Source organism: Saimiri boliviensis, chromosome 15 (genome assembly GCF_048565385.1).
Source record: "Saimiri boliviensis isolate mSaiBol1 chromosome 15, mSaiBol1.pri, whole genome shotgun sequence".
Taxonomy (NCBI): domain Eukaryota; kingdom Metazoa; phylum Chordata; class Mammalia; order Primates; family Cebidae; genus Saimiri; species Saimiri boliviensis.
Genome location: NC_133463.1, coordinates 61,889,415 through 61,917,119, shown reverse-complemented (window position 1 = coordinate 61,917,119; position 27,705 = coordinate 61,889,415). Strand labels below are relative to the sequence as shown.

General features: G+C 32.5%; 1 protein-coding gene and 1 non-coding gene across 9 annotated transcripts in view; both read left to right on the top strand.

Moving 5' to 3' along the window:
- CSMD3 (CUB and Sushi multiple domains 3) overlaps window positions 1–27,705 on the top strand; it is a 1,243,168-nt gene that overhangs the window by 871,512 nt on the left and 343,951 nt on the right. For all 8 annotated transcript variants that reach the window (XM_039464529.2, XM_074387065.1, XM_074387064.1 and 5 more), the window contains one exon: window positions 12,982–13,138. In XM_039464529.2, the coding sequence (XP_039320463.1) occupies window positions 12,982–13,138 (157 nt within the window). The remainder of the gene's footprint in view (window positions 1–12,981; window positions 13,139–27,705) is intronic.
- Window positions 22,251–22,352, top strand: LOC120362454 (small nucleolar RNA U13). Its single transcript, XR_005578361.1, has one exon. It is a non-coding gene; the product is annotated as a small nucleolar RNA U13 (small nucleolar RNA).

The window sequence follows — 27,705 nt, the reverse complement described above, 5'->3', positions numbered from 1 at the left end:
TATGAGTTAGTTTCTTTTTTAAGGAATAATATTATTTAATGATAATTGATGGCCGTCTAACAGAATAACATAATATGCTTTAAAGATTTGTATAGGCTTTGGGGAAATTTTCCCACAGTGTATCTAGCTGTATACAATTTCAATATTAATTTAGGACCATCATATGCACTCTTATTTTCTGCATTTTCCCCCAACTGGCAACACAATTCACTTTGTAAAACTCTTCTACCTCTAATTCATTGTTTGGGTGTTTCTGTTGAAATAAGTTATGTTTGTTCAATGGGAGTCAACATTGAGATTAATAGGATGCTTGTACATAGAACTTTTAGACTGTGCTTTTTTTTTTTTTTTTTTTCAAACTAACTATGGGGACGGGGATGTATCAAGGCATAGATAAGATCTGTGAGCTAGTCTAGCTACTACTCTATATTGCACAGCCAACAATAATAAACGTGTATTGGTAAGCTAAAGTTCAGGAAATGTTTCTTCACATCTATCACTCCTGCCTATTATTACTCTTTCTAAAATATTTATCTGTGATGCTTAAAATTCATCCGTTTGTTTTCTATACTGACATTATTTGGAAAATTTATTTGGGATACCAGATAATTATTTTTAATAATAAAATAAAACTGTCTACTCAAGGTCTTACTTATTTGGAGTAAAGCCACATATATTTCTTATATGTGTTACCTTGAGAAGGGTGGAGCTTCAGTCATAAGTGACAACAGGAGGGTATTTAATAGGGAGCAATGAAAGAAGGCACACACACACACACACAAATACTCAATTTAAGGCCCTTTAATGGATTTCTTCAAATATAGATTTCTCTTATACGTGTAAAAAGTTAAAAATTTATGTCCCCAACAATTTTTAAGGATTCTTTAATTTTTGTCAAGCCACTCTATAAAGACAACTTAGGGTGAAGTTTTAGATTCCAAATTTTTCTTCTTTATGGTCTCTCTCCCAGAATAAGAGGTAAGATGCTTAATGCTACCTCATTCTTCCCTTTAATCCCATGGGCAAATATTAGTTAAAAGATACCCTTTGACATGGACACATTTAGTTATATGCAAGCAGAAAGGTGAACCCTTAAAAAGACATATGATTAATTCTCAAAAATTACGGAGCCCAAAATCATCTTAGGGTGAAAAGTTATTTGCCTAACTGAAAACTAATCCTTGAAAGTTAATCCACCTCTCTAGTACTTTCTAATATTAAACCTAGCGGAGTCAAATTCCTCTATTTAGACTACAATATAATAAGAAATCAAAACAAATAGCCCATTATAGAACCCTCTGCCCCTTGAATGAGAGAATTTTAAATTGGTACCTTTTCTTTTATGCCATAGCATTGATCACATTTCTTGGAATGACACTGTATTGTAATCCTTATATGAGAATCAAGTTTAGGAGGAGAGATTTTTTTCTGGTTTCATTTACTATGTGACATAATTATGTTGGATTCTGACCAAAACAAAAATAACAGTGACAACAATAATATGTGTGTGTATCATCATCTATTTCCATGCAAACATTCATGTACAACTTTCGTCTCAGGGAGTTCACTGTCCAGGATGGCACTCACGTGCTCACTCACCTGCCGTTTTTTCCCTCTCTCCTTCTCCTTTCTTTCTATAAAGACCTTTAGTTATTTAAAGCCACACCAGTAGAGTTGCACCAGTGAGTCCCAAGAGTCAACTATCATATGACTCTTCTAGTTTAGTTTTGTTTTGTTTTGGTTAAGTTTTGATTTCTGGCACCTCTTTTGGGTTTTGTAATTCAGTTTGTCTACATGTGGGAATTTGTATTTTTGTAAAGCACTCTAGGTTATCTGATGACGATCAATGTAGGAATTATGATTATATCCTTATTTGGCTCCAGTGTTAAAATGAAGAAAGTTCATACCTCAAAATATTTTATTGTAGTGTTTTAAGGGTAACAGACTGCTACTCTAATAATAAAAATTGACCTCAATATTGCTAGATAATTTTGAGTCATTAACTTTATACCAGATTGAATTTTTTTTTGTAAAACTTTTTTGTGTGTTTGTGTCATTTGTCAAAAGATGATAAATAATTTTGATACCATCTGAAAAAATCATATTTAGGCAAACAGAATATTTTCTAGCCATGCAAAAGCAATAATAATAATAATAATAATAATAATAATAATCGAAATAAAATAAAACTTCCAATGGCGATTCTAACTTAAAATGAAAAAGAAATTTTGCTGCATCCATTCTGAATTGAACAAAAATGGTACAGAATGATCATTTAGGAATCTCTCTCTTATTTTCTTTTCAAATTGCTTACTTAATTGGTATTTTAACCTGTTAACTAGGAACAACCTTGGCTAATTATGTGTTTTTACAATGGTGATAGAACAAATATGTAACCTTCTATCCATTATTGTGTAGGAAACTCATACTCTTTATACCTTGAACTATTAATGTTTACATATGGGAATAGTAAGTGTGGTAAGTGACAATTTTCTTGGTTGCTACTTACTTATTTTTGGAAAATTTTAAGGCAACTCCACAGGTAGATTTGGATTTCACTTGACATTGAAGCTTTAAGGAATATAAAAAGATATATGAACTGTATTTTGTTTATTAAAAAAAAAACCTTTAATGTTCACATTAAAAAGAAACTTTGAAACATATGTGCCTTAAAGTACATTAACAGAACAGCACAACCAATACAAAATCTGCTCCAACCTGTGATAAAATCCAGTTTCTGTCTAAATGATCTCTCCCACTCGAATGACTAATTGGAATTTCAAAGTTTACCAGTCCAAAACACACATCTCCTCTCTCCTCATGTTTCTGTATTTCAGTAGATAGAAACTAGTTACTCAAGGATGAAGAAGAGTTCATTCTTGCTTCCTTTTTTCTTTCACACTTTGTATATTGTCCATCAGCAAATTCTGTTGTCCTTTTCCTCAAAGTTCCAGAACCAGTAATGTCCCACCTTTGTAAATTACCTCTGTCTAAATTTTCATCTCTCACTTGGATAACTGACATTGTTTCTAACTAATCACCTTATTTCTACCATCTTAGATTATGTGAGCTGTTATAACAGAATAACATAGATTAGGTGGCTTATAAATGACATAAATATATTTTTTGAAGTTCTAAAGGCTGGTAAGTTCAAGAATAAGGCACTAGTAGATTGTGTCTGATGAGGGTCATCTTCCTCAAAGAGTCATTTTCATATCATTGACTCCATGGTGAAAGGGATGAATAAGCTCTTAGGGGTCTCTTTTACAAGGGCACTTACTCCATTTATGAGATCTGCCCTCATGACCAGTTTGCCTCCCGAAGGCCCCACCTTCTAATACTATCACCTTGAGGGTTAGTATTTTAACGTATGAATTTGGGGGGATGCAAATATTGAGACCATAGCATACTCCATGACTGTTTCCAAATCAACAAAAAAGTGGCCCCTTTTTATGTTATGTCTTGGCTCAAAACATTTTTATGTTTCTCATCTCATTATAAGTAAAATCTAAAGCCCTTACCATGACTTAGAAGACCCTATGATTTGGTGTAATTTTAATGTGTCCGATCTTTTCTCCTGGCCCTCTTCCTCCAGCTCACTCCACTCAAGGCATAATGTCCTCTTTCCAGTTTATCTAATATACCAGGCATACTATATTAAGCTTTTTTTTTTTACATTGCTATAAAGAAATACCTAAAGCTGTATAATTTGTAAGGAAAAGAGGTTTAATTGGATCATGGTTATGCAGGCTCTACAAACATAGCATCAGCATCAGCTGGCTTCTGGTGAGAGTCTCAGGAAGCTCACAATAGTGGCAGAAGGTGAAGGGGGAAGGCAGTGTATTACACAGTGAGAAAGGGAGCAAGAGAGTAAAGGGACAAGGAATTCCAGACTTTTATACCACCAGATCTCATGTGAAATAACTGAGTGAGAACTCACTTATTACCAATGGGATGGAGCTAAACCATTCACAAGGGTTCTGTCCCTGTGACACCACCACCTTCCACCAGGCCCCACTTCCAACATTGGAATCACATTTTAACATGAGATTTGGAAGGCACAAACATTCAAACCACATCACACACTCTAACACCAAGCCCTTTGCTCAGGCTATTTCTTCTGCTTGAATGTTCTTCCTCAGGATAACCACATGGCTATGTCCCTCATTCCCTTCAGGTCAAATGTCATATGATCAGAGTCTTCAATGGACACTTCTATAAACTAGTAAATTCACCTTCACCATCTCTTTTCATATTACTAATCTGATTTATTCTTCTTCATAGCACTAATCTACAACCTGAAATATTATGTATTCATATTTCCATCCTTTACTTTTGTCTTCTCCAGTAATATGCATGCTATAAGATTGCAGGAACCATGTTGCTCCACTCTAACTCCAGCATCTAGGAATGATGGCTGTCGTATAGCAAATGCTCAATAATTTTTTCTTTCTTCTAGAAAGGTCAAATTTACTATATAATTTCAGCAACTTTCTGTGTAAAGTGAGAGAAACTTATTTCCTATCTGATTAAGTTCATCTGGTTTTGTTTCTAATATAAGAAAAGTTAATATATTTTTATACAACATAGGTACTTCTAAATATTTCCCACAGTGCCATGCCATTTTGTCCAAATATAGATTATAAAATTCAGGGTTATATCTGGTGATATATTATTAGATAAACATGTCCACTCAATCAACATTGCACAAATGTATTCTAACCTTTGAAAATATATTATGCTCTGGATTATTTTTCCACCCACATATTTTGTCACTTTAGGGTCAGGTAAACCTGGGTTCAAATCCCAAATCTGTCACTTAATAGTCCCACATTGTTGAAAAACTTACTCATTATTTCTAAATCTCACCTTCCTCACCTGAAACATTCTGATAATAATAAAAACTTACATTCGGGATTGCTGTAATGACTAAATAATGTTTTTAAACTAAATGATATTTATAAAGCATTCAGCACAGTGCCTGTCCCTGGAAATATTTAATGAATATTCATATAATAGGAATACATTTCAGAGTCTGGATCAAAATTTGCAAGCAATGTTGCTAAAGATTTTTGTGTAAATGACCTAATTTTTATTTTCAACAGCGTTTTTGCTGGGCAGTGGGAAAATCAGTCTAGGTCAATTCAGGATAAACTCAGTCAATTCTGTATTTGCCAATTCAATATCTGCAAATATTTTGGCATCAAGACTTCAAGTTGTCAAAAATGAAAAGTGCATTTTGTCCTAGGGCATTATCTGTATGTTGCAGCAGCTGCTGAGCTCTCTCATTTGCTACTTGGTCTGAAGTCAGCAATATCATTGGGCATCCACTGTTGGGTCCTAGTTATCCCAACTGCAAAACATCTTAGTATCTACCAGCTCCCCGTAGTGTATTCTGCTCTGCTTATAAGTAGCACTTGTCAATTGCTCTGTACATGACACTGAGTTACAACAGAATCCCATGTGGCTGGCTCAGGCTCAGTTACCTCACCAATGCCACATATCTGTTTTTTGTTTTTGTTTTTGTTTTTGTTTCCTACCTCTTTCCTGCAAGCATGTTTGCCACCTTTCTGGGCTCCAGAGAGAAAGCCAGTTACATGTTCCCTCTATTGTCTAATTCTTGGTATTCTATCATTCCTCCACCCAAAAAGGGTTCTGTCTTCGAAACCTAAATCAGAACCTAACTATATTGTTCTCTAGTTAACTCATCCAGGGAATGTTTGTCTAGTTTGTTTGGGATCTGATTATTTTATTCTTTTCCAGGGGCATAGGATATGGCAGAAATACTGAACTTCTTTCCTCACCCTCACTTGTAAACGTGTAATCTAGTTAATTCTTTCAATTAACATTTATAGGAAGGGTTTATTATTATGTAGGCTCTATGTAATCAACATCAAATAGCTCCCATTGTTAGCCTGATAAGATGAAAACTGAATACCAATCAGAAATACTATTTTCTGTTTTCATTGTTGCTGTGTTTGTTGTTATTTTCAATAAAAACATTGTTGCTGTGTTTGTTGTTATTTTCAAATAAAAACTAAGGACAATGTTCAGGATAAAAGAATATAGCAGAACATTTATTTATTGTTTGAAAAGAATTTATTCTATTCCAAAATTCAAGGCAATCTTTTTACCATGGTTAGCATTGTGTAGTCTAAAGGCTTCTTTCTTATGAAAAATGCAGACTATGGATGATTATGGAGAAAAGCCAATAAAGTAACTCAAAATTGCTTTTGAGACTGGGAGAGAAAAGGTTAGTAAGAATGATGTCACATTTATGAAAAATTAGATACTCAAAAGACGTAATTAATAACATTTTGGTAGAGATGTGATAAGGTTATTAACTTGTTGCTTTCTAAAGTTTATTATATTCAAGTTTCTTTCCTAAAGTTTATTATATTCAAGTTTCTTTCCTATCTATGTGTGAATCTTTGGGAGTAGCACTTGTGAGAGCCTATTGTTGAATTTTCAGTAATTTTGAGAGTCGATTTTTGAACATAGCCAGAACCAAAAATTAAGTTATATTACAATTAGATTGTAATTAAATTACAATTAAATTAAATTAAAAACAAGATCAATAAATACAATTTTTTAATTTTCTAATTATTTTACTACTTTTACTATTATCTGTGCTTTTGAGGTTATTTGTGTATAATGTATCTCTATGGTAGAAATAACACACCACACAGTGCCCTTTCTGATCTCTTCCAAACCCCACATTCAATGACATCACACACGTTCACATTCAATGATAGCTTGATGTCAGCCAGTGGGAGTATTTACACTGTAGAAATTGGCAAATGCTACAAAACATGGCTTAATTTGTTTGTTTATTATGTAGACTTAAGTGGAAGCAGGTTGTGTCTGTGGCCATTACATTGTCAGTAGCACGAAATATTGAAGATACATTTTTTCCAGTATTTGAAAACTGTTATTCAATTAATCTAATTAGTTGCTCCTGCCATTTATAAACTAATGAAGTTCTGACATAATCCTGCTTTTGATTTTTCACTTTCCTTTTATTTGTTAATATTAAAAACAATCAAGCAATATTTATTTAGAAAATACTCTTGTTTGTCAGTTGCAGTAATAAATTGCATACACAAAAGTTTGGCAAAAACAATAAAAGCATTTTGTAAAAATCAGTTAGCTATGTGAAATGTATAATCATGATTTTTGTATATTTTATTACTATTTATACATTGCTCGCCCCCTCCCTAAAATCAGGGATTGGAAAACAACAGTGTGTGAGCCAAATTGGGCTTAACACCTATTTTTGTAAATAAAGTTTTATTGGGAGAAAGTCATGGCCATTTATTTACATATTGTCTATGGCTGCTTTTGTGCCACAATGTCAGGATTGAGCAGTTGTGACAGAGATGGTATGCTTCCTAAAGCCAAAAATTTTATTATCTAACCCTTCTTAGAAAAAGTTTGTCAATATTTCTTTATTACAATAAATGTTATTTTAAAAACTTATGTGCAGGTATACATATTTACCAATTTTGTTTGTTTGAGAGCTGGTTGTTAAACTTTTCCCAGCACACCAGTAATCTTACATGTCCAGTACACATAGCTGCCAATTCTGCTTGCTGTTCATTGGAATCTCCCCTCAAAAGCACTCTCAAAATGCCAATTTGTACAGATAGCTATGCTAGGCCTCATAAAACCTTTAATCCTCTTCCATTAAGGATAAGGAAAATAAAATGATTTGTAATAAGCTGCAGAACTTTAATGTAGAGTTGGAACTTCAACTCTGTTATATAACCAAAAAGTGAATGCCCCTGAAAAATTGGCCCTTGTCCTTCACTAAAACATACTAGCTCATATAATTGAAAACACATTATGTAGCTATTTTAGAAACCTAAATAACTGAATGCAAACAAAAGTTCTTCTGCTCTATTTTATATTATATTTGGAGAGTTTTATAAGAGAGCCTTTTTTGATTGACAGTTGTAAAAATTATTCTTTATTTTATATGCAAACTTGACATCTAATTCACCTTTTTAGAAAATGTATTTAATTTCCAAATAAACCTATAAAACAAATGACCAAAAATGAAAATGCTAGGAACCAAGAGGGGGAATAATTTGAAGGTTTATATGATTATACATATGTGCATGTGTAATTTCTCTTTTCACATTTTACTTTTATATTTACTTTCTGTTATTGGATTCGGGTGACGCTTTACTTGCTAATTCATTAGATAATTGAGTTAGAATATGCCTTGTATTTATATATTTATTGTATCATTCACAACAGCAAGAGTTTTGAGTGTTGATAAGTTGTTTGTCATCATACGGTTCAGCCTACTGGATTTAGGGGGTCTGTACACCATAATTAATTTCAGTCCCAGATTTATTACAAAAGGCTTGGTAATTAAAACATGGCAATATTAAGTTCTAGTTTGTTCTGGTGTAAATAATCAGACATTGCAACCTCTTAACAAATTAGAGTCTCATCAAAGAATTTCATTAACATTACAAAAGCCATCAATGCCTTTCATGATATTAATCTTTAAGTCAACTTAATAATAATAATATACATTAAAAAAAGAAAAAGGAGATTAGGCTTAAATAAACAAAAACACACTTAAAGGTCTTGATTTTAATTAGACTAGAAATATGAACAGTAAATCTCAAATAAAAGTCCCATTGCTCTAGTCAGACCCAATTTAATAACTCTGTACTGGATATTTGCTTTGAAACAAAAGGCATATTTTATTTTTTTTGTTTTCTTATTTGTATTATTGTATTCATGACTACTTCAAAAGTAATTTATCTTTGGTTACACTGCTTTGTCCCTTTGTTATCTTTATGTTTTCTTATATTTGACTACATTTGAAGGATTTTATTTATGAGTAAAATAGCATTGACTTGATCATTACTATAAAACTCTTCTCTTTTTAAAAGCTTCCTAATTAACAATTGCCTTTCATTTTGATTTAGCAATTTTATGTATGCTTCCAAAATTTCATAGTTGAATGATCCAGTTTCATTTTATTTTGATGATTATAGTGGAACTTCTACAGTATTTGTTTTCTACCTTTTGAATCAACAATGAATGTTAAGTAAACTGTAGTTAACAGATTTTGGTGCTGAAATAGATTCACCCAACTGAACTTAAATAATTTTTTTTCCTGAAAGCATTAGCTCTTTTATTATGACCTTTCTTTAAATAATTTTTTAAAATATGTCTTATAAAAAATTTCCTTTCTTAAAAAAAAAAGTATAAAAAGTATGCTGCCTGGTGCAGTGGCTCATGCCTATAATCCCAGCATTTTGGGAGGCCAAGGTGGTGGAGATAGTTTGAGTCCAGGAGTTCAAGACCACCTGAGCAGCATGGCAAAACCTCATCTATACAAAAAAATACAAAAATTAGCCAGGGTTGGTGGGGCATGCCTGTAGTGCCAGCTACTTGGGAGGCTGAGATAAGAGGGTCACCAGAGCTGGTGGAGGTTGAGGCTGCAGTGACCCATGATCACACCATTGCACTCTAGAGTGGGTGATGGGGACAAAAAAAGAAAAAGAAAAGAAAAAAAGAATGCTTGTAGTTTAATATACAGACAATTTTGTGTTAATTTTTGTTGTTGTTGTTCTTCAGGTTAAGAATGATGTCTTACTATATATATATATATATATATATATATATATATATATTTTTTTTTTTTTTTAATTTTAGTTATAGCACCCAACACAGTCAAGGAACTAAATAACTAAATGTTGTTTTATTTTGTTACTTTTTACATTGTTAAATATAGTAATAATTTATATGCATAAAGTAATGGTTTCTTTTATCATTAGTTTTTGCTTTTCATTACTCATGAAGATTTTCAAAAATTAGGACTTTTTAAGAAATTAAAAACAAATTTCAACAAACAATTTTTATTTCCTCAGTTACATGAATTACTTGTTCCATTTATATTCTCCCTTTATTTGACTGTTTTTGGCAAACTGAAAATTCTTGCAATGTATTCACACATAGAGAAGTCGTTTTATCCAATAAACAATTATTATTTGGGGATACCTTGATAATATCACAAATAAGATCTACTGGATCTAGTGGTTAAATAGTTTGATTGTGAATGTGTAGCTCTAAACACAGAATTTGTGTACTATGTAATGTATAGAATCATAAAATAAATGTCTTCAGAAGGATACTTTTGAGAATATTGAATATTTGAAATTCACAGACATACAAGTTATATTTTGCCACAAGTAAGGTTTTCTTGCCTCTAAATTATCCCCAATGACCACTATTTTTAAGAAATGAAAAGTTGAATGTTATATAATCAAACAAAAATTATGCATGCCAGAGCTAATAACTTGAACATTTGGTTTGGTTTTGTTGAAGACATATAAATTTTTGTTGATAACTAAAACAGAAACTTATGTGCATGATAAATTAGATTCCTCCAGGGATTCAAGGTATTCCCTGATAATATGAGAAAATTTGTGTATACAACCTCTGTCTAGTATCCAAATACTCTCAAGGGTGAATGTACTTTTTAAAAAAAAAAAAAAAAACATTGAGACTTTTTAAAAAGAGAGAAACCAAGTAATGTTTGTTGTTAAGAATTCAATGACCATGTCGCCTTGAACTTAAGACTCTCAATTCCTCAATTCCCCTTATTTCTACCTTCTCTCTCTGTTGTAAAGAACAAGTAAACAAACTGTAGGAGCCTAGGGGGTACACACGAGTCTATTAATTCCATCAATTACAAATGGAGCATGCAAGAAAGCCTCCTCAGTGGAGACTTAGAATTTCAGTGTAGAAAATATTTAGAGTAATGTAGTTAAAGGAGAACATTTAGGGGCCCTGGGAAAATGCTACATTTGTTTCAATACAATTTTTGCCTGTTGTCCTTATAGTATTTAAACCTCTATCAGTAATAGGAAAATATAAAGCCATGTATGGCTAGAGATAAATAAACACACACGAAGGAATTCCAAAACCAGAGGAAGAAAGACCAACATAAATACTTAAAACAGATAATATACATCAAATTTAGACTATAGAAGTCTTGGAAGATAAATCTGAAATTTGAAAATAATTCCAAAGATAATGATAAATCTGAAGATAATGCAATTAGAATATCAATTTAAAAGACTTTGTGGAAAATGGCACATAATTAAAATTCAATATTTTAATTAGTATCTAAAAATGGATTAATCACTGAAGAAAACCTAATGCTTACTATGGAATTTCCAGTAGAAGATTATATATAAGGCTGAGGAATGATACGGAGATAAATTTCATAAGAGAAAATATAAGATAACTGCTATATAATTTTGGAGCGTGAATATGCAAATAATAGGCACTTGGCTGTAAAATTAAAAAAAAAAAAAAACAAGTAGTAGTTAAATAATCAAAATCTCAAGAACTTTTCTTTGAATTGAGGAAAATCTTTCTTTGAGTTGAGGAAAAGGTCCATCATTTTATTTGAGTAAAACAGATATTAGAAATATAGTGAAAATTTCCCAAGTTTTAAAAAGTTGGCACAATCTTAACGTTAAATTCTAATAAAGGTATCTTGAAAGAAAGGTTAAGTATTCATAAGTTTTTATTCATGAATCATATTAAAACATTCTAAATAATCATATTAAAACTCACAACCTAGTACAAGAAAAATATCTTACACAGATTAATATAGTAATAATAAAAATTCCATTGTGTACCACCTAAAAATCTTCTATGAAGTGACATCAATGTAATTGTGGAGGAATATTTGTGCTATGGAAAGGTCCCTAGATATGGAATCTAACAACGTAATTTTTACTGTAACACCAGGCCATGAGTAAATAAGGCACTCTGAGCTAAGAGACAAGTAACTGCCAGCTGTATTCTCCACTTTTTATTATTGTTCACCTAAAAAGCCCATTAAACTCCATGAAACAAAATAATACGGAATAAAGTCTGTCAGGGAGAGCTGATCTTTGGGGAACCACAAATCATTGTAATATCTAAAATATTATTACTCCCATGAACTAATATTTACACCCTTGAGGGTCACAATGATTATGTTGAAAATGCATGCCTTAAAGGAAAAGGAATGGTAATACACATACTTAGTAAACCCTAGATATAATTACTACACACTTTTTAGAAAATTATCTGGAAATATATGAACATGTTAACTCAGATACCTCATATTTCTAGAAGTTTTTCACTGAAGTACAAGTACTAAAAAACATGAAGTTACACATAAAAGAGTGTTTATTTCAGCATTACTTGTAGTGGCAAAAACTTGAGTTCATTAATCTGGGAATGGTAGAGCAAGCTATGATGGAGGCACCATACATCTCCCAAACAGAAGAATCTATACTACTGATCTGAAGAGATGTTATAATGCATTGATAAAAGAAAAACAAATTAGAGTGCAATAAGCAGTTATAACTTCAGAAAAGTGAGAATGATGTTTGAGAGCTTATTAATTTTATTATTGTATGTTTTTGTCTTATTAAATTAATTTCTAAAAGCATTTAGAACTTCTTTAACTTAACATTTATAAAATGTCAAATAAGAAACCAGTTAAAGAACATGGAAACGTTACAATTGCACCAGACATGAATATATATTTTATATTAATCATGTTGGAAAAGCAACTGTTTGATCTCCTTGAGAAAGTTGCAGAGAAACAGCCAACTAACCAAGTAACCAACTTTGGAGAAACCAATATTTAGGTAGATACTTTTAATTTTAAATTGTCTGCCAGAAAAAGCATTTTTAAAATAATAACAAAAGCTATGTCACCTGATTCAAGTATTATTTAAAGTATACTAAGCTTGGAATTTTAAAATTATACATGTGAATTCTATCTTCCTTAACCTTGTGTTCATAGAAACCAGTATATTTAGTTGTTCTTAAACAATGTACTCATTTGATTTAGAAAAAGTACACTTTCTCTTTTTCATAGATATAAATGCGTGCTCTGAATTATTATTGACACATTTACATTATAATTATAAATATATTTTGCAGATTTACGATGGAAAAGATAAAACGACTCATCTACTAGGTGCTTTTACTGGTGCATCTATGCGTGGACTGACACTTAGTAGTACTTCAAATCAGCTCTGGCTAGAATTTAATTCTGATTCTGAAGGAACAGATGAAGGCTTTCAACTTGTGTATACCAGTAAGTATTTTAGAAGAGTAAAATGGCCAAACACTGGTGCTGAATATATATTAAATAATTACATTGCACAAATTGAAATGATATCCGATATTTGATGGTTAATTTGCAGTTTACAGCTCTTTTCTTCATATATAATTTTATTTTACCCTAACAACAGCCTGGTAAGTTATGGGTATTTTAGCTATTGCCATTTTACAGTTGAAACAACTCAGTTTCAGAGAAGTTAAGTAATTTTTTATTTCTGGCTTATTTCCTTAGGTATTTTTAAGTAGTAGGATTCTCCTCATCCAGTATTTAAGAAATACAATAAATCTTTTGTCAGATGGAAATCCAGTGTTTGAACTCCCATCTTTAACTTGAAAAATGCATATACCTGTGCAGTGATTATTATTGTCAGTTATAAATGATAACTAGAAGGCTTCAGGTCATTTCACATTAAAGAGTAGCAAAAGCTTTTAGTTCTGCTTTTGTGTTGACTTGTATAATAACAAATACTATCTCACAGACCTATTATCTTATTAAAGTCAGCTATTTTGACTATCTAATCAAGTAGAAGTTCAAACACCAAGAACCAAAGGTAGCTGGGTTACATCAATAGCTATATAAATTAAATGAATTTGTTTTACTAGTACCATAATATAAGAACCAGACTAACTACACCAATGAAAAATAAATTCTATTCAAATAATACATTTTATTCTGTGCTAGTAAATTACGGTGCATGTAAAACAGGTGTTATTTGCTCTGTGTTTCATAAATTTACAATCTATCAGATCAAATTGATTCTTGGAAGAGCAGAGGATTCCTTAATGTTGTGTAGCAAAATAAGTAGCAATATTCAGAATCTTTATTTCTAGAAAGCTTGAGAAAACCTACTGACCTCTATAAATTTTCTCAAGAAGTCAGATGAATGGAAATTACAGAAACTAAGAAGTTAAAAGGGTTACAGTAACAAAGATAATTATATGGGATATTAAAGGAAATTTGAATCAAATTATAATTTGTGAAAATAGTCTATTTTAACAATATAAGAAAAGGTAGACAAAAGAATACAATAACTCATTGTACAAAAACATTTTTGTCTATAATAGTGGGAGATTATCTATTTATATCAGTGCTTTTACTTTTACCTGTTAATATTGTTACATCAGTAACATTAAATATAAATGAACAAAATGAATATTGAATGCATATTTTCAAATACTCAGAACTGGGGGTACAGTGTGATTTTTTATAAGTCTTCCTAAAGAAAAAATAATAGTCCAAACAAATTGTGTTAACACGCATTGCTGTGTGATGGACCAAAATAATGGCATTGAGTAATACTACCCAAGTATAATTGGTGTGATCTGCTCAGATGCACAAACATTTTTTTTTAAATCTGATGTCCTCTCTCTCTTTCTCTGTTTTCTAACAGGGCCACTGATGTTTTTAAAGTAATATTGAAATGAATGACACAATGTTTATATAATGGTTTTTGTTCTGCCTTATTTTGTCTTTTTTTTCTTTCCTTCCTTCCCTTCCTCCCTCCCTCCCTCTCTCTCTCTCTCTCTCTCTCTCTCTCTCTCTCTCTTTCTCTCTCCTTTCTTTCTTTCATTGAGAGAGAATTTCACTCTTGTTGACCAGGCTGGAGTGCAATGGCATGATCTCATCCCACTGCAACCTCTGTCTCCCAGGTTCAAGCAATTCTCCTGCCTTAGCCTCCCAAATAACTGGGATTACAGGCGCCTGCCACCATGCCTGGCTAATTTTTGTCTTTTTATTAGAGACAGGGTTTCATCATATTGTCCAGGCTGGTCTCTAACTCCTGACCTCAGGTGATCCTCCTGCCTCAGCCTCACAAAGTTCTGGGATTACAGGCACGAGCCACCATGCACAGCCTGCATTTCTTCTTGTCTAAAATATTTATAGGTTTCAAAGAGGAAACCTGGAATTATTTTTGATATAAAAAATTTATGTAGTTTGAGATTACTGATGCAAAAATAGTGACCATTGTAGGACATACCTGTATTTGAAATTATATGTGGTGCTCAGGTGTCTGGAATGAGTAAGATCATTGACTTTATTTTTATTAATGTGAACTACAGAATTTAAAAATATATATATTTTAATTAGCAAACATTTGAAGTCACGCTTCCTTTCTTAATTAACAATTAATTAATAATTGTCCATTAGGGGAAATGTGTGTCTATGAAGATTAGAAACTATAGAAGTGGGAAGAGAGTATAAAGCCATTATTCTTAAAAAGGGGAAACATACATACATAAATATTTTTCAGTCTTAGAAATAAAACTAAAAGTTTCAGAATTATAACTGGAACCAAAATATAACCTATTTCCAAGGTATCTTTAAATATCAGAATTTTTCCAAGATATCTTTAAATATCACAATTTTGTGAACCAACAGCTGGGTTCTGAGCTGTATTCTATTGGGAAGGGCTTTAGAAGTAGTGACACATCTGTTTTTAAGTGCATTTGTTCCTAAGTATTACTTCTGATTTTTACAGCGGCAACTCTTCTGCATGTCTGCAGCTATCTAAATAGTTAACCATAGATTTTCTAGCTTTAAAAGAAGTTTGTTTCCATTCTCCAAATACATACTATTTGTTTTCCAGCTGTAGCACCTGTGCCCAGGCTACTTTCTGTTTTTGTGCATGCCCTACTGACTTTGGGTACCAATTGGACTTCAAAATCCATCGCAAATATTTACCCATGAAATGCTTATCCTGATTCTCTCAGCCGGAGTTAACAGACATTTCAATGTTTCTTTTGTGGTAGTTTATATATGTAACTAATATAAAAGTTATCACATTGCACTGTGGTTATACTTGTTTGCAAACATATGTACATAGTTCTTCAACAGGCTATTTTCCTTCATAGCATCTTTAATCCGTTGTAGTTCAATTTAATCTTTTTACATATTCTTGATAAATTAAGATGCCATCTGCATATGAATTTTATAAGATGCTTTCATGATAATAAAAAGGTTTTACTAAGCCATATGTTTTAAATATTTACAAAATTCTTGGAAGCAGTAATTATTCAGTTTCTGAACATGATAGAATGTGCATCAGTGATTCAAACAGGGAAAATGGAAAAGACCAGGATTTCATGTTTAAATTATAATTTCCACTCATTCTTAAGGCCAACTCCAACCTTGTCCATTCTGTGGTACATTTCCCTTACAATTATTACAATTTTGTTTCTGAAATACCTAATTGAGAGAACCATAAGTATTTCAGAGGAAGAAGTCACAGTACTTACACTGAGAGAATCAGAACAGGAGTGAGAACGTTTGTCTAGAGAGGATCAGGCAAGGCTTCATAAAGGAGGCAGTATTAAAGGTAGGGTTGGTGGTTCACAGAAATAAATGGTGGGAAGTATTACAGGCAAAGAGAAAAGAATGAGGAAAGCCACAGAGATTAGGAAGAACATTCAAGGAAAATAATCTAATTCAGATTAATGCCACATATCTGGATGCTTCTCACAATTTCTAATGGCAGAACAAGCAGGCTTTTTTAGTCATCCTATCAAATGATACCTACCCTATTTATTCATAGTCACCCTCTATTCCATTATCTATTTTGCTGAGTTAGCAACACTTGTCATTCTCTGACTATTTTCAGTTTTCGGTAGATATAATTGCATTTGGGTGAAATAAAATGAAAAAACTATGTTTGAACAGACCTTTAAAGTGCATTTTATTTTAGTTATCTTATTGATTCATTCATTATGTAACTGCAAGTGGCCTGGTAGACACAGTATAGCAAGTGGCCTGGTAGACACAATGACTTAAATGTTGCTTTTGGCTTTAAGTAATGGAAAACCTTACCATGGCCTGAACAATAAAGGTTTATTTTGTTCATCTAAGAAAAAGTGAAGAGTGAGAAAGTAGGTAGATCTTGATTCAACTACCTAACAAAGTCAACAAGGATTTTGCTCCTGTCTTTCTGCTGTGGCATGCCTAGAGGGTTTACTTTTTATTTTCATGTTTGTGGTGACATGGTCACAAGTTGGCTTCTGTAACTGTGGGCATGTTTAAGGCACGAAGAAAAGAGAAATGGGTTGTGCTAACTACATATACACCTTTTATCAGAAATTCAAAATCTTTCCTGGGAACCCCAATAAGATACCCTCTTATATCTCTATACAAAACTGGGCTGTATGGTTCTGCCTTAATTTTCCAGCAAACCAGCCTGGAATATTCAGTATGTGGAAGACTAAATAATTGGCTTAATTTTAGACCATCATGATACAGTGCTGGATATAGTCAGATTATAGCTGGGAACAAAATCAGAGTTGTTAGCAAGGAAGAAGGGAGATATTGAGAAGACAACTTACAGTGTTTACCAAAATGTACAGCTGACACCAATATTCAAAAAAATTAGGTTAAAGATACTGAACTAATACCTGCTTCTATGATTCATGGTGTCATGGAAGCACATAAACTCTTGGATGTTTATAAAGGAAAAGTATTTGGCTAACCCATCATTAGTAGTTTTAGCTCTACTATGCTAAGAAGACTGTGATCTTCTCTTACCTTCTTCTACCAATAAATAAATGATATGCATACCTAATATGAAAATCCTATATCATGCTAGAGGGGGAGAAAATAGCCCATTTCTTTTTCTTTTCCTTTCTTTCCTTTCTTTCTTTTCTTTCTTTCTTTTCTTTTCTTTCTTTTTTTTTTTTTTTTTTTTTTTTTTTGAGAGACAGAGTCTTGCTCTGTCACCCAGGCTGGAACCTCTGTCTCCAGGGTTTAAGTAACTCTTAATATTCCTGCCTCAGCCTTCCAAGTAGCTGGGATTACAGGTGCCCTCATCATGCCTGGCTAATTTTTTGTATATTTAGCAGAGACATTTTGCCACATTGGCCAGGCCAGTCTCAAACTCCTGATCTCAGGTGATCTGCTTGCCTTGGCTTCCCAAAATGCTGGGATTACAGGTGTGAGCTGCCACGCCTGGCCCCATTCCTTTTTCTAAAGCAAATTAAATCTGTTCAATCTTTGTATTTAGAGTTGTCAAGAAAAATCTCATTTAGTCTTTTTGGGGAAATATTCTTCTCTCAAATAAGTTTCTTAGTCAACTCTAGTTTGATTTGACAACTAAAGTTTGGACAACTATACTGCTTGAATATAAAACTTATGTGAGATACACTTAGATACTTATGACCATTAGGAAATTCCACTGCACTTTCATCCCTCTAACATCCCAGAATTCAACTCTCTTACTGAGTCAGACCAATCTTCCTTGTTCTTCTCAAAACAATTACTGTCATTTACTCTAACCTTTGAGAAATCTGAAAGTCATCCCAAATAAATATTCAAATGAGACATATTTTCAGGTGCTTTACCTGACATGAGTTACTTGTTAACTTTCCTGTGAGAGAGGAACCAATAAAGGCATACCTGTTCTCTTTTGAGAGAGTATAGGGAGTAGGGTGAGAGAAAATTACCATTTCCTTCTAGAGTTGGAAAACAGATCAGAAATTAAGATCATAATACCGTATCCTTTCTGAAACATCACTCTGTTTAGATAATCCTATAACAGAATTCAGCAAAACCCAATAGGATATTCTGCCCAGATTCCTTCAACCTCTCAACACACATTTCAAGAATGATTTCTAAATTTGGTGTATTTTACTCCCTCTCTAAAGGCAAAGTTGTAGAGACATCATTTCTACTTGGTCACCTGGTATATCTTCACTTTTACTCTTCTATTGAAATTTACTAATTTATTTATTATTGGTCATAGGTTTAAATTTTGTCTTTTCCTATTGGAACATTATATGTTGAGAATATAGAGAACAATTAATAAGAGAAAGTTCCTGCCCCTAAGAAACTTTTTAGTAGGGCAAGACAAAAGAAAGTTGTGAACAAAAAGTAAGATAACTACATTTAAAAGTAATTTAAAACAGGGCGACGGGATAGATAGTACCGATGAGACTACTGTAGCTAATTTTTTCAGACTCCATCTCAGAGGAGATGTCTGAACTGATACCTGAATGACAAGAAAGAATAACCACATACAGACAAAATGTTCTAGGCAGAGGAATTAGCAAGTATAAAGGCCTAAAAGCAGCCTGAGCCTTAGTTCTGTGGCTACTTGCTCTCTTGAGCAAGGAGAATGTGGCAAAATGAAAAACAAAGTTGGAAACTAGGCAGTGAAATGGCGTCATTGTCTATAGCAAATAAACGGAATTTGTCATATCATGCCAAGGAAACTGAGGACATGGACAGAAGGGGGCTTAGGAGCAGAGGTTTATTATCCGGAAGAGCAAGGAGAACAGTTCTCTTTCTTGTGAGAGAGAGGGGTTCCCAAATGGGACTTGCAGCCCACAGTGGAATGTGGCAGATTTCATAGACAGGCTTGAAGAAGCGGTGTCTGATTTACATAGGGCTCAAAGATTGGTTGAACCAGGTGTGATATTTATATAACACACAGGAAGCTGGCTGCCCCACCCTAATCTTATTTTGCAGATGAGATCTTTGCCTGGCCTGCACCATGTTGCCAGCTCCTTACTGTATGTATGACTGGGAAAAAGAAGAGAAGATAGAGCCACTATTTTGAACATCCCTAGTCTCAGGTAGCCTTTTTCTATTGGCAAAACTGTTAGCATTCACCCGTGTAAGTGTCCAGCTTGCTTCTGTTTGCAGCTTGATTTTATAAGCTGCTCATTGTTGAAAAAAAAAAAAAAAAAAAAAAAAGATTTGGCAGCTGCTTTTCATTAAAAGGAAAAACTTACCAAGAACTCCCGTAACCTCACTATCTGCCTAAATAATTTCTTAACTCCTATATCATTGGGGCAAGGTGGAGTATAGATGGGGCTTGGATTTTATTTAAAAGATGCAAAGAGACTTTTGTCATTATCATAATGTTCAAGATAAGAGTTACAAATCATAACAGCTAACATTTATATACCACCTACTAATTGCAAGGTATAACCCAAAGTGGGAGATAATATTATTATACCCGGGGAGAAAATGAGGAAATAAGCCGCATGACAAAGTTACCTTACTCACTGAAGGTCACATAGCTAGCAAGTAGAGACACAGAATTTGACAGAGTCTCTGCCTCTAGAATCTATGTTCTTAATCGCTATGATATACGAGCTCTGAATCCAAGATTTTGTTACTTTAAAGTGTTATGGATTTAACATATTTTTAAAACTGACTGTGTAAATATAAAAAAAAATAGAGAAATAATGTTAGTGCAATTTTTCCCTATGAAACTTGTCATTTTGTTCTTGAGAATCTGAATGTTTTCTTTTTGGTTACATTTACCATCCAGAAAAGATTTAGTCCTGCTATCATTCATATTGTTCATGAAGTATCTAACCTCTATTTCATCACAGATTATTTTAGCCCTATTTACTTGTAGTTATCTATCTTTTATTTTGTAAGAAGGAATTAAGTATTTTTAACAGCCATCCACTACAGAGCTAAATTGCACCTTATTAATGGATTATACTATTGTCTTATCGAAAGCTGACCTGCTAAGTATGCATGTTGCCCAGTCATTAGGCAGTACTCTGGGCTCAGATGTTTTCTTGTTATCTCCTCTGCACATTTAATTGACAAAACATCCCCCCTGGAGAAATGTCCATTATCCCAAGAGAAAACTTAAAATATATTTGGATGTACACAGCCTTCCAGTTTTGTTGCTTGAAACCATTCAATAATCTACATGGAGCATGGGCATTTCAAATTTCATATTCAAATTAAATATAAGCACTAACTAATTTGTGATGCCTTTTCTTGCATACTAGCCTTGTGAACATACAATAAATTAATCTTTAATTTAGTTACCAGTTTGTTGTTGGCAATGTAAATCATGAAAAATTATCAGATGACTTATTTACTCTACCTTTATTCTTACTATTAACTCATTTAATGCAAATGCAAGTGGAAAATAAGTAAATTACAAGGAAGCAACAAAGCCATTTAATGTGATTCTATGTCCTATAAACCAGTTAGCAGATATATTTGACATTTCTTATATTTTTTAAAATATCATAATAAACTGAGTAATAAAGGAAATATTGACCAATGCTGCATTATATAGTTCAAAGTATTCTTACTGAAATACTAAAGAAAAAGTTCTTAATTATTTGTCATTTACATAGGCAATATTAAGTTTCTTTTTACTAGAATACTAGAGGTATCATTTCCATAGCCTTCACATCACAGAAGTTTAGTGAATTCAAACTTAAATATCTAAAGACCTACTAATTTACACATTACATAAAATTAATTTCTGGCAAGTTGAAGACCTAACTGTAAACAGGAAAACTTTAAAATGTTTAGGGAAAAAAAAGTGTGTCCTAGAAAAACTGTGTCTTTAAGGTAGAAGTTGTTTTCTGAAACAAGATACACAAGCAAAAATCCGTCAATAATCAGTAGCATTTCTGACCTTCTAAGCACTCCTTGATGTGTAGAAACCAAAAACCTGGCAACTACATTTTTCGACTTTCTTGCCAACAAAGATTTCTGCTTAGATTTTGCCAATTAAAGGCAAACCTGTGAGAGCTGAAAGGTGAGATCGATGGAGTAGCCATTATTTTCCACCAGCAGCTGCAGGCAGGAGTGTGGTGATGGCAAGTGGTTGTATGTGGCAGGTGCTTCCCTGAACTCCTGAATTTCCTGAAAGCCGCAGTACTCTTCTGACTTTCATGTGCTTTGCATTTCCAAAATCATCAAGGTCTCTAATTTCTCGTTTTGAATCTTAGCTACACACAGTATATAAGTGGATTCTATCTCCCTGACCAAGTCTTCGTCATTAATCATCAAAAAAAAAAAAAAAAAAAAAAAAAAAAAAAAAAAAAAAAAAAAGAAGAAGAAGAAGAAGAAGAAAAAGGAAAGATAAAAAATATGAGAAATCTAACAAAAAGCCTCCCTATAGAAAGGGGCACTGTAAATAAAGGCGAAACATTTTTTAAAAAGGAGATATTTGTATAATGGAAAACATACACTATCTAGAAAAAAGTCTTACAAGTCAATAAGAAAAAATAATCCTAAAAGAAAAAACTGGGCAAAAACCAACTTCACAGTAGAGGGAAGTTCAGAAAAAGTTAAAAAAAAAATGCTTAACGTGGTACATATTAAGAAATGAAAAATTCTTTTGTGGTTTATAAGTGTGATGATTAGGTTTTCACACTCCTGTGAGATGTGCCTTCCTCAAAACTTGTTAAAATGTCTGCATATTACCCATCAGCCATGAAAAGAAAAAAATAAATGAAAGTGGAAGCTCAAATAATATGATATGACACCCTCACAGAGTACATAAAAATTAAAAAGTTGTGCAACACCAAGTACTGATGACAGTTTGCAAAAATTGAAATTCATAAACTTTGGGGAATGTAAATCGTTAGTCATCTAGGAGAGTAATTTGGCAATATCTAATAAAATTGCACTTCTGGATATATTTAGATTATACCAATTATACATTTTGGTGAAATGCCAAATGGCTGGCAGGTTTTAATTAAGTTAATATTCAGTTAAAGATGAACATCACCACCAAGGCACAAATTTATGATATGCAAGATACAAACTTGGCATATTTAATATTACTTATTAGTTCATGTCTAATATTAAAATTTAGGAATGTCAGGAACGTGTTTTCTAGTAAGAACTTTATATGTAGGACTGAAAACATCCACTATTTAAAAAAAGAAAACGAAACTTAAATATCTTAACTCCTGAAAACAATTGGAAATTCATAGTAATAAATTTCCACAAGCTTTTTTTGCTTAAATTCTTAATTTCCATAAACTAAAAACTGGAAGGGATTCATAAAGCATCCTTCTTAAGCTGTTAAAGCATTCTTCTAAGGTTGTAGCTTCAAAGTTTGATTTTTTTAATAGTTTGTTGAGTGTGAAATACATGGTGTATCAAATTTGTTTTGATTAGTTTGATTAGTGAGAAAAAAAGTGTAATTGTTCTTCAGCATTTTCTTTTTTTTCTTTATTCCCTTTACACTCTTTATTATGTCTCAGTCACAGAGGATTATGACAGCTGTTTTATATTATCAGGGAGTGTTTCCTGTTCATGAATTTTGAGGTGGCAAAGTTGACATTCTGCTTTATATACCTTTTCATTTAAATATAAAGAATTTTAAAATATTTCCTTGCAAAACTCCTGGCCAAAATGGAATTTAATGACTAAACATTAAATATGGCTCCTAAAAATTATTCTGCCTAATATTATGGATTAAATTCAACAAACAATTCTATAGAGATTAAAATTTTTACAGAATAATATAATATTTGTCTCCTTGCATTATATCAACTTTTATTAACATGTATGATTTTGAGAAGCGTATTTCTCTAACATATTTAGCTAAAAACTTTCCCAATTTCCTTTTTAACAATCTATTTCTTTTTTATTTACTAATATAGACGTTTCAACTATTGGTACATAAAACTAGCATATCTTCATTGACCATTAAATACTCTGGAATTTAACTTATAAAGTATATATTAATACTTTAACTATTTTTTTTAAAGCAAGTAAGAGTCTTCTTTTTTTTTTTTTTTTTTTTTTTTTTTTTTTTTTTTTTTTGAGATGGAGTTTTGCTCTTGTTGCCCAGACAGGAGTGCAATGGCATGAGCTCACTGAAATCTTGCTTCTCGGGTTCAAGTGATTCTCCTGCTTCAGCGTTCCAAGTAGTTGGGATTACAGGCATGTGCCACCATGTTCAGCTAATTTTTTGTATTTTTAGTAGAGATGGGTTTCTCTATGTTGGTCAGATTTGTCTCAAACTCCGAACCTCAGATGATCCACCCTCCTCGGCCTCCCACAGTGTGGGATTACAGGTGTAAGCCACTATGCCTGGCCGCAGAAGTCTTATTAAGTTACATAAAAGATATTTTATTACATTTAATAAGTGAATTTTCAGATGCCACTTTTATTTTTAAATGACGTATATTATTTTTATTATTGGTAGCGTTTTGCTAATAAGATATGACATTACCCTGTGTGAACACATATTCATGAACAAATTGAGAGAAATTATGGTGAGATCAGAATTTTACTTACTCTTTCAATAAGCCAAGACAGTAACAGATTAGAAGATTTTGGTTGAATCTTGAGGGCAAAATGAACTTTAGGTCTTTCACTGGTGCATGCCCTATAAAAACACTTGTACATGTGCAAAAGGAGACATAGAATTATAGCATTTTCATAGCAGTAAAAAATTGGAAACAATATAAATGCTGCAAAATAAGTTAATTTGGGAATATGTCACCAATGGAATACCACAGAGTGTGTGCACACAGACACACGCACACACATGCATGTGTATATCATTATACAGATAAAACACAATATGAGACAATAAAGCCACAGAACTATATTATTTATAAAATGTATAAATACTTGCAAAATTCTATATATTGTTCATAGATATATAGATATGTAATAAAAATATATGTATACGAATAATAAACTGAATCAGAACATTTGCTAGCTCTCAGTAGGGAAAAATCAGAAAGAGATTGGGGAGGAATGCAAAATAATCTTTAACTTCTTTTGTAATAATAATATTTATGTGAAGATAAATGAACTAATATGAATGATAATCTGAATTTTAATCTAAATTAACATTCATATGAATTTGAAACAACTATGATACAAAACTGAATGTAATAGAGCTAGTTGATGAACTTGTTATTCTTTCTATTTTTTTTGTAGATTTCAAATCATAACTTACAAATAAATTAGATATCTTTGGAGAAATATGCTACATGGTGGCAGGAAAGGAATGAAATCTCAGTTTAAGGTATTCAGAAAATCAGAAAGGTCTAGGTAATGGAGATTATCAGTTAATTTGTGTTCTAGAAATTTTCATTTCTTCAGAGTAGCAAATTTCACAAGAAGTGGTGAATATTTATAGCATATATGATTTTTCATACAAATCTTTAATTGTGAATTTCAAGTATTTGAGCTTTTCAATAAAAAGACTAGCATCTGAACATTTCCATGAAGATAAGATATTTTTGCATATTTATGAATAAGCTACAATAATTTCACCAATTTGGACTAAATTATGTTGTACTTTGTAGCTTATATACTATCGTCCATGTGCATTTTCAGCTACAATGCAAAATATTATAAATTATCTCAATTTACAATGAATATATTCATTTTACCTCATCACCAGCAATTGCCAATCACATTTACGGAAAACTCAAATTAAGGAAGGATAAATTTGGTAATAAACCTCGAAAACAGCTTGATTTCCATTTTTATTCTGAAAAATAATAAATAGTAAAATCTTGAATGATTAACTGAATATTATGCCTGCTGGAAGAAATGCAAACTTGTAATTTTTGAGCAAAGACATTTTAAATCTAGTATTAAATACGCAGGTCCATGCAAAGTAATGTCCTGAAATTTTAAAGTTACTACTTCTACTGTTCTGTGTTTGAGAGACTGGCCTTCTTGACTGGCCTCTTTACCCTACATTATATACATCACGATTTGAGTTAATGACTGCTAACTTAATGAAGCTGTGCATGTTCACCCAGATGGGGCTGTCATGAGAAAAATAGAAAATTCTTGAAACTGGTTTTAAAAATTGTCCCTCAAATTTCAATTTCTTATCAGTATTACTTTAGTTCATTTTTCAACTGTGTCCTGGAAATAATTGTGTCTAAGAATCCACATTCAATCATGAACATTATTGAACATTACTGAACATCTAACCTATGCCAGGATTTGTGCTAGACAGGTACTGTGAGAACGAAGGAGGGAAGAAAAGGAAAGAATTTCAGCTATAAGAAAACAAAGAAAAGAACAAATGATTGGAAGTGAATTAAAAAGTACAAATAATTCTATGGTTTAACAGAGGAGGTAGTGACTAAGACCTCCCCCCCCAATAGAGACTAAGAAAGACTCCTAATATTCTCTGAGAGATGTTTCTCTGACTCACTGAAATAATAGGATAAACTTAGAATTATACAAGTCCTTGTGACATTATGTATGTTGTGACAATCTAGTTAGTCAATGATGCTAATTATTGATTTGTCACAAGTGAGCTCATACACAGTTTTTTGCTTTCTAATTCAAATCTAGATTATTTTGGTCAAGAATCCATGCCTAGAAAAGTGATGCAGACCTGTTTTTTTATCACCATATGATTTAGGACACAAGTAAGAGTTTTTTCTCCAACATTTTTGTCTCAAGTGATTTTCCTCAATCATAAAACTATTTAGAATATTCTTAAAGTGTTTCTATTCTCAGAAGCTGTAACTGATATAATTTTTCACCTAACTGTCCTTGGTGCATTTATTACATAATTTATCGTACTTTTTTTTATTTTTGAGATGGAGTCTTGCACTGTCATCTGGGCTGAAGTGCAGTGGCGCTATTTTGGCTCACTGCAACCTCCACCTCCTGGGTTCAAGGGATTCTCCTGCCTCAGCCTCCCAAGTAGCTGGTATTACAGACATCCGCCACCATGCCCAGCTAATTTTTTGTGTTTTTAGTAGAGACGAGTTTTCACTATGTTGGCTAGCCTGGTCTCAAATTCCTGACCTCATGATCCACCTGCCTCTGCCTCCCAAAGTGCTGGGATTACAGGCGTTAGTCACCGCACCTGGCCTATTCTACACCCTGCAAAATATTAAAAACAGAAGAACTATATAGCTAGTGTAGCTTAGATTTTGATTTGTTCATACCAGGTTTGGTTTAACTTTTGAAGTGTCCTTTTCTAGTTCCTTCAGAATCTTAATTGGGTTGTGCAATGACTGTTGAGGTTTTCAGCATTCACCTTTATTAATTTTACTCTGAATATGCAAATGAGGTATTCAGGATGAAGATAGATTTTTATTAAGTAATATAATAATGATAATGATGATTACTGTGTCAGCTCTTCTTTCACCCAGTCCTTGGTTCTGTAGCAGCATGAAGAATACCTAATGAAAAAATCTTCTGCAGCAGTGTCCAGTGATTTCATAGACAAAGGAAGAAAAGAAAATGACATATTTTGTTTAAGGCAGCTTTCTCCCTCTTCTATCCTGGAAGGTGGGAGAAAAACTTATGTGCCTTGGAGATGGGATGGAAAGGATCATGTGTTCTTACTCTAATCTTTTGGAATGTAAATATATCTATCTACAGGACTTATTAATCTCCCGTGTCTCCAGCTTTTATACCTAGAGATGTCTATAAATTTCTGGGCCTCTTTATTCATTGAAATGTAAACGTAAATATTCTGCACAGTTAGGTAAATTCCTCTGGAGTTTTCTGACTACCCATAGAGTTGTAAATTAAATTCTCAAGTGTTGCTATTAGCCCAGGATCTCAATTTTCAGCAAATTCATTCAGAAAGCACCAACCCCGTAGAAACACAAAAATATTATCTCTGCATTTCAGAATGACAACATGTGGAAAACCTCTGTTTTTATCTTGTGAGAATTTCTGAGAAATGTGCTTTTTATGGAGAAGGTAGAATATAGAAATTTAGAGTTCATCAAGCTGATTACTATATTTATATTAGCTCAATAAAGGATATTTTAAATATGGGTCTATTCACTTTCTTCTAAGGTTATACAACTAAAGCAGTCTGGTTT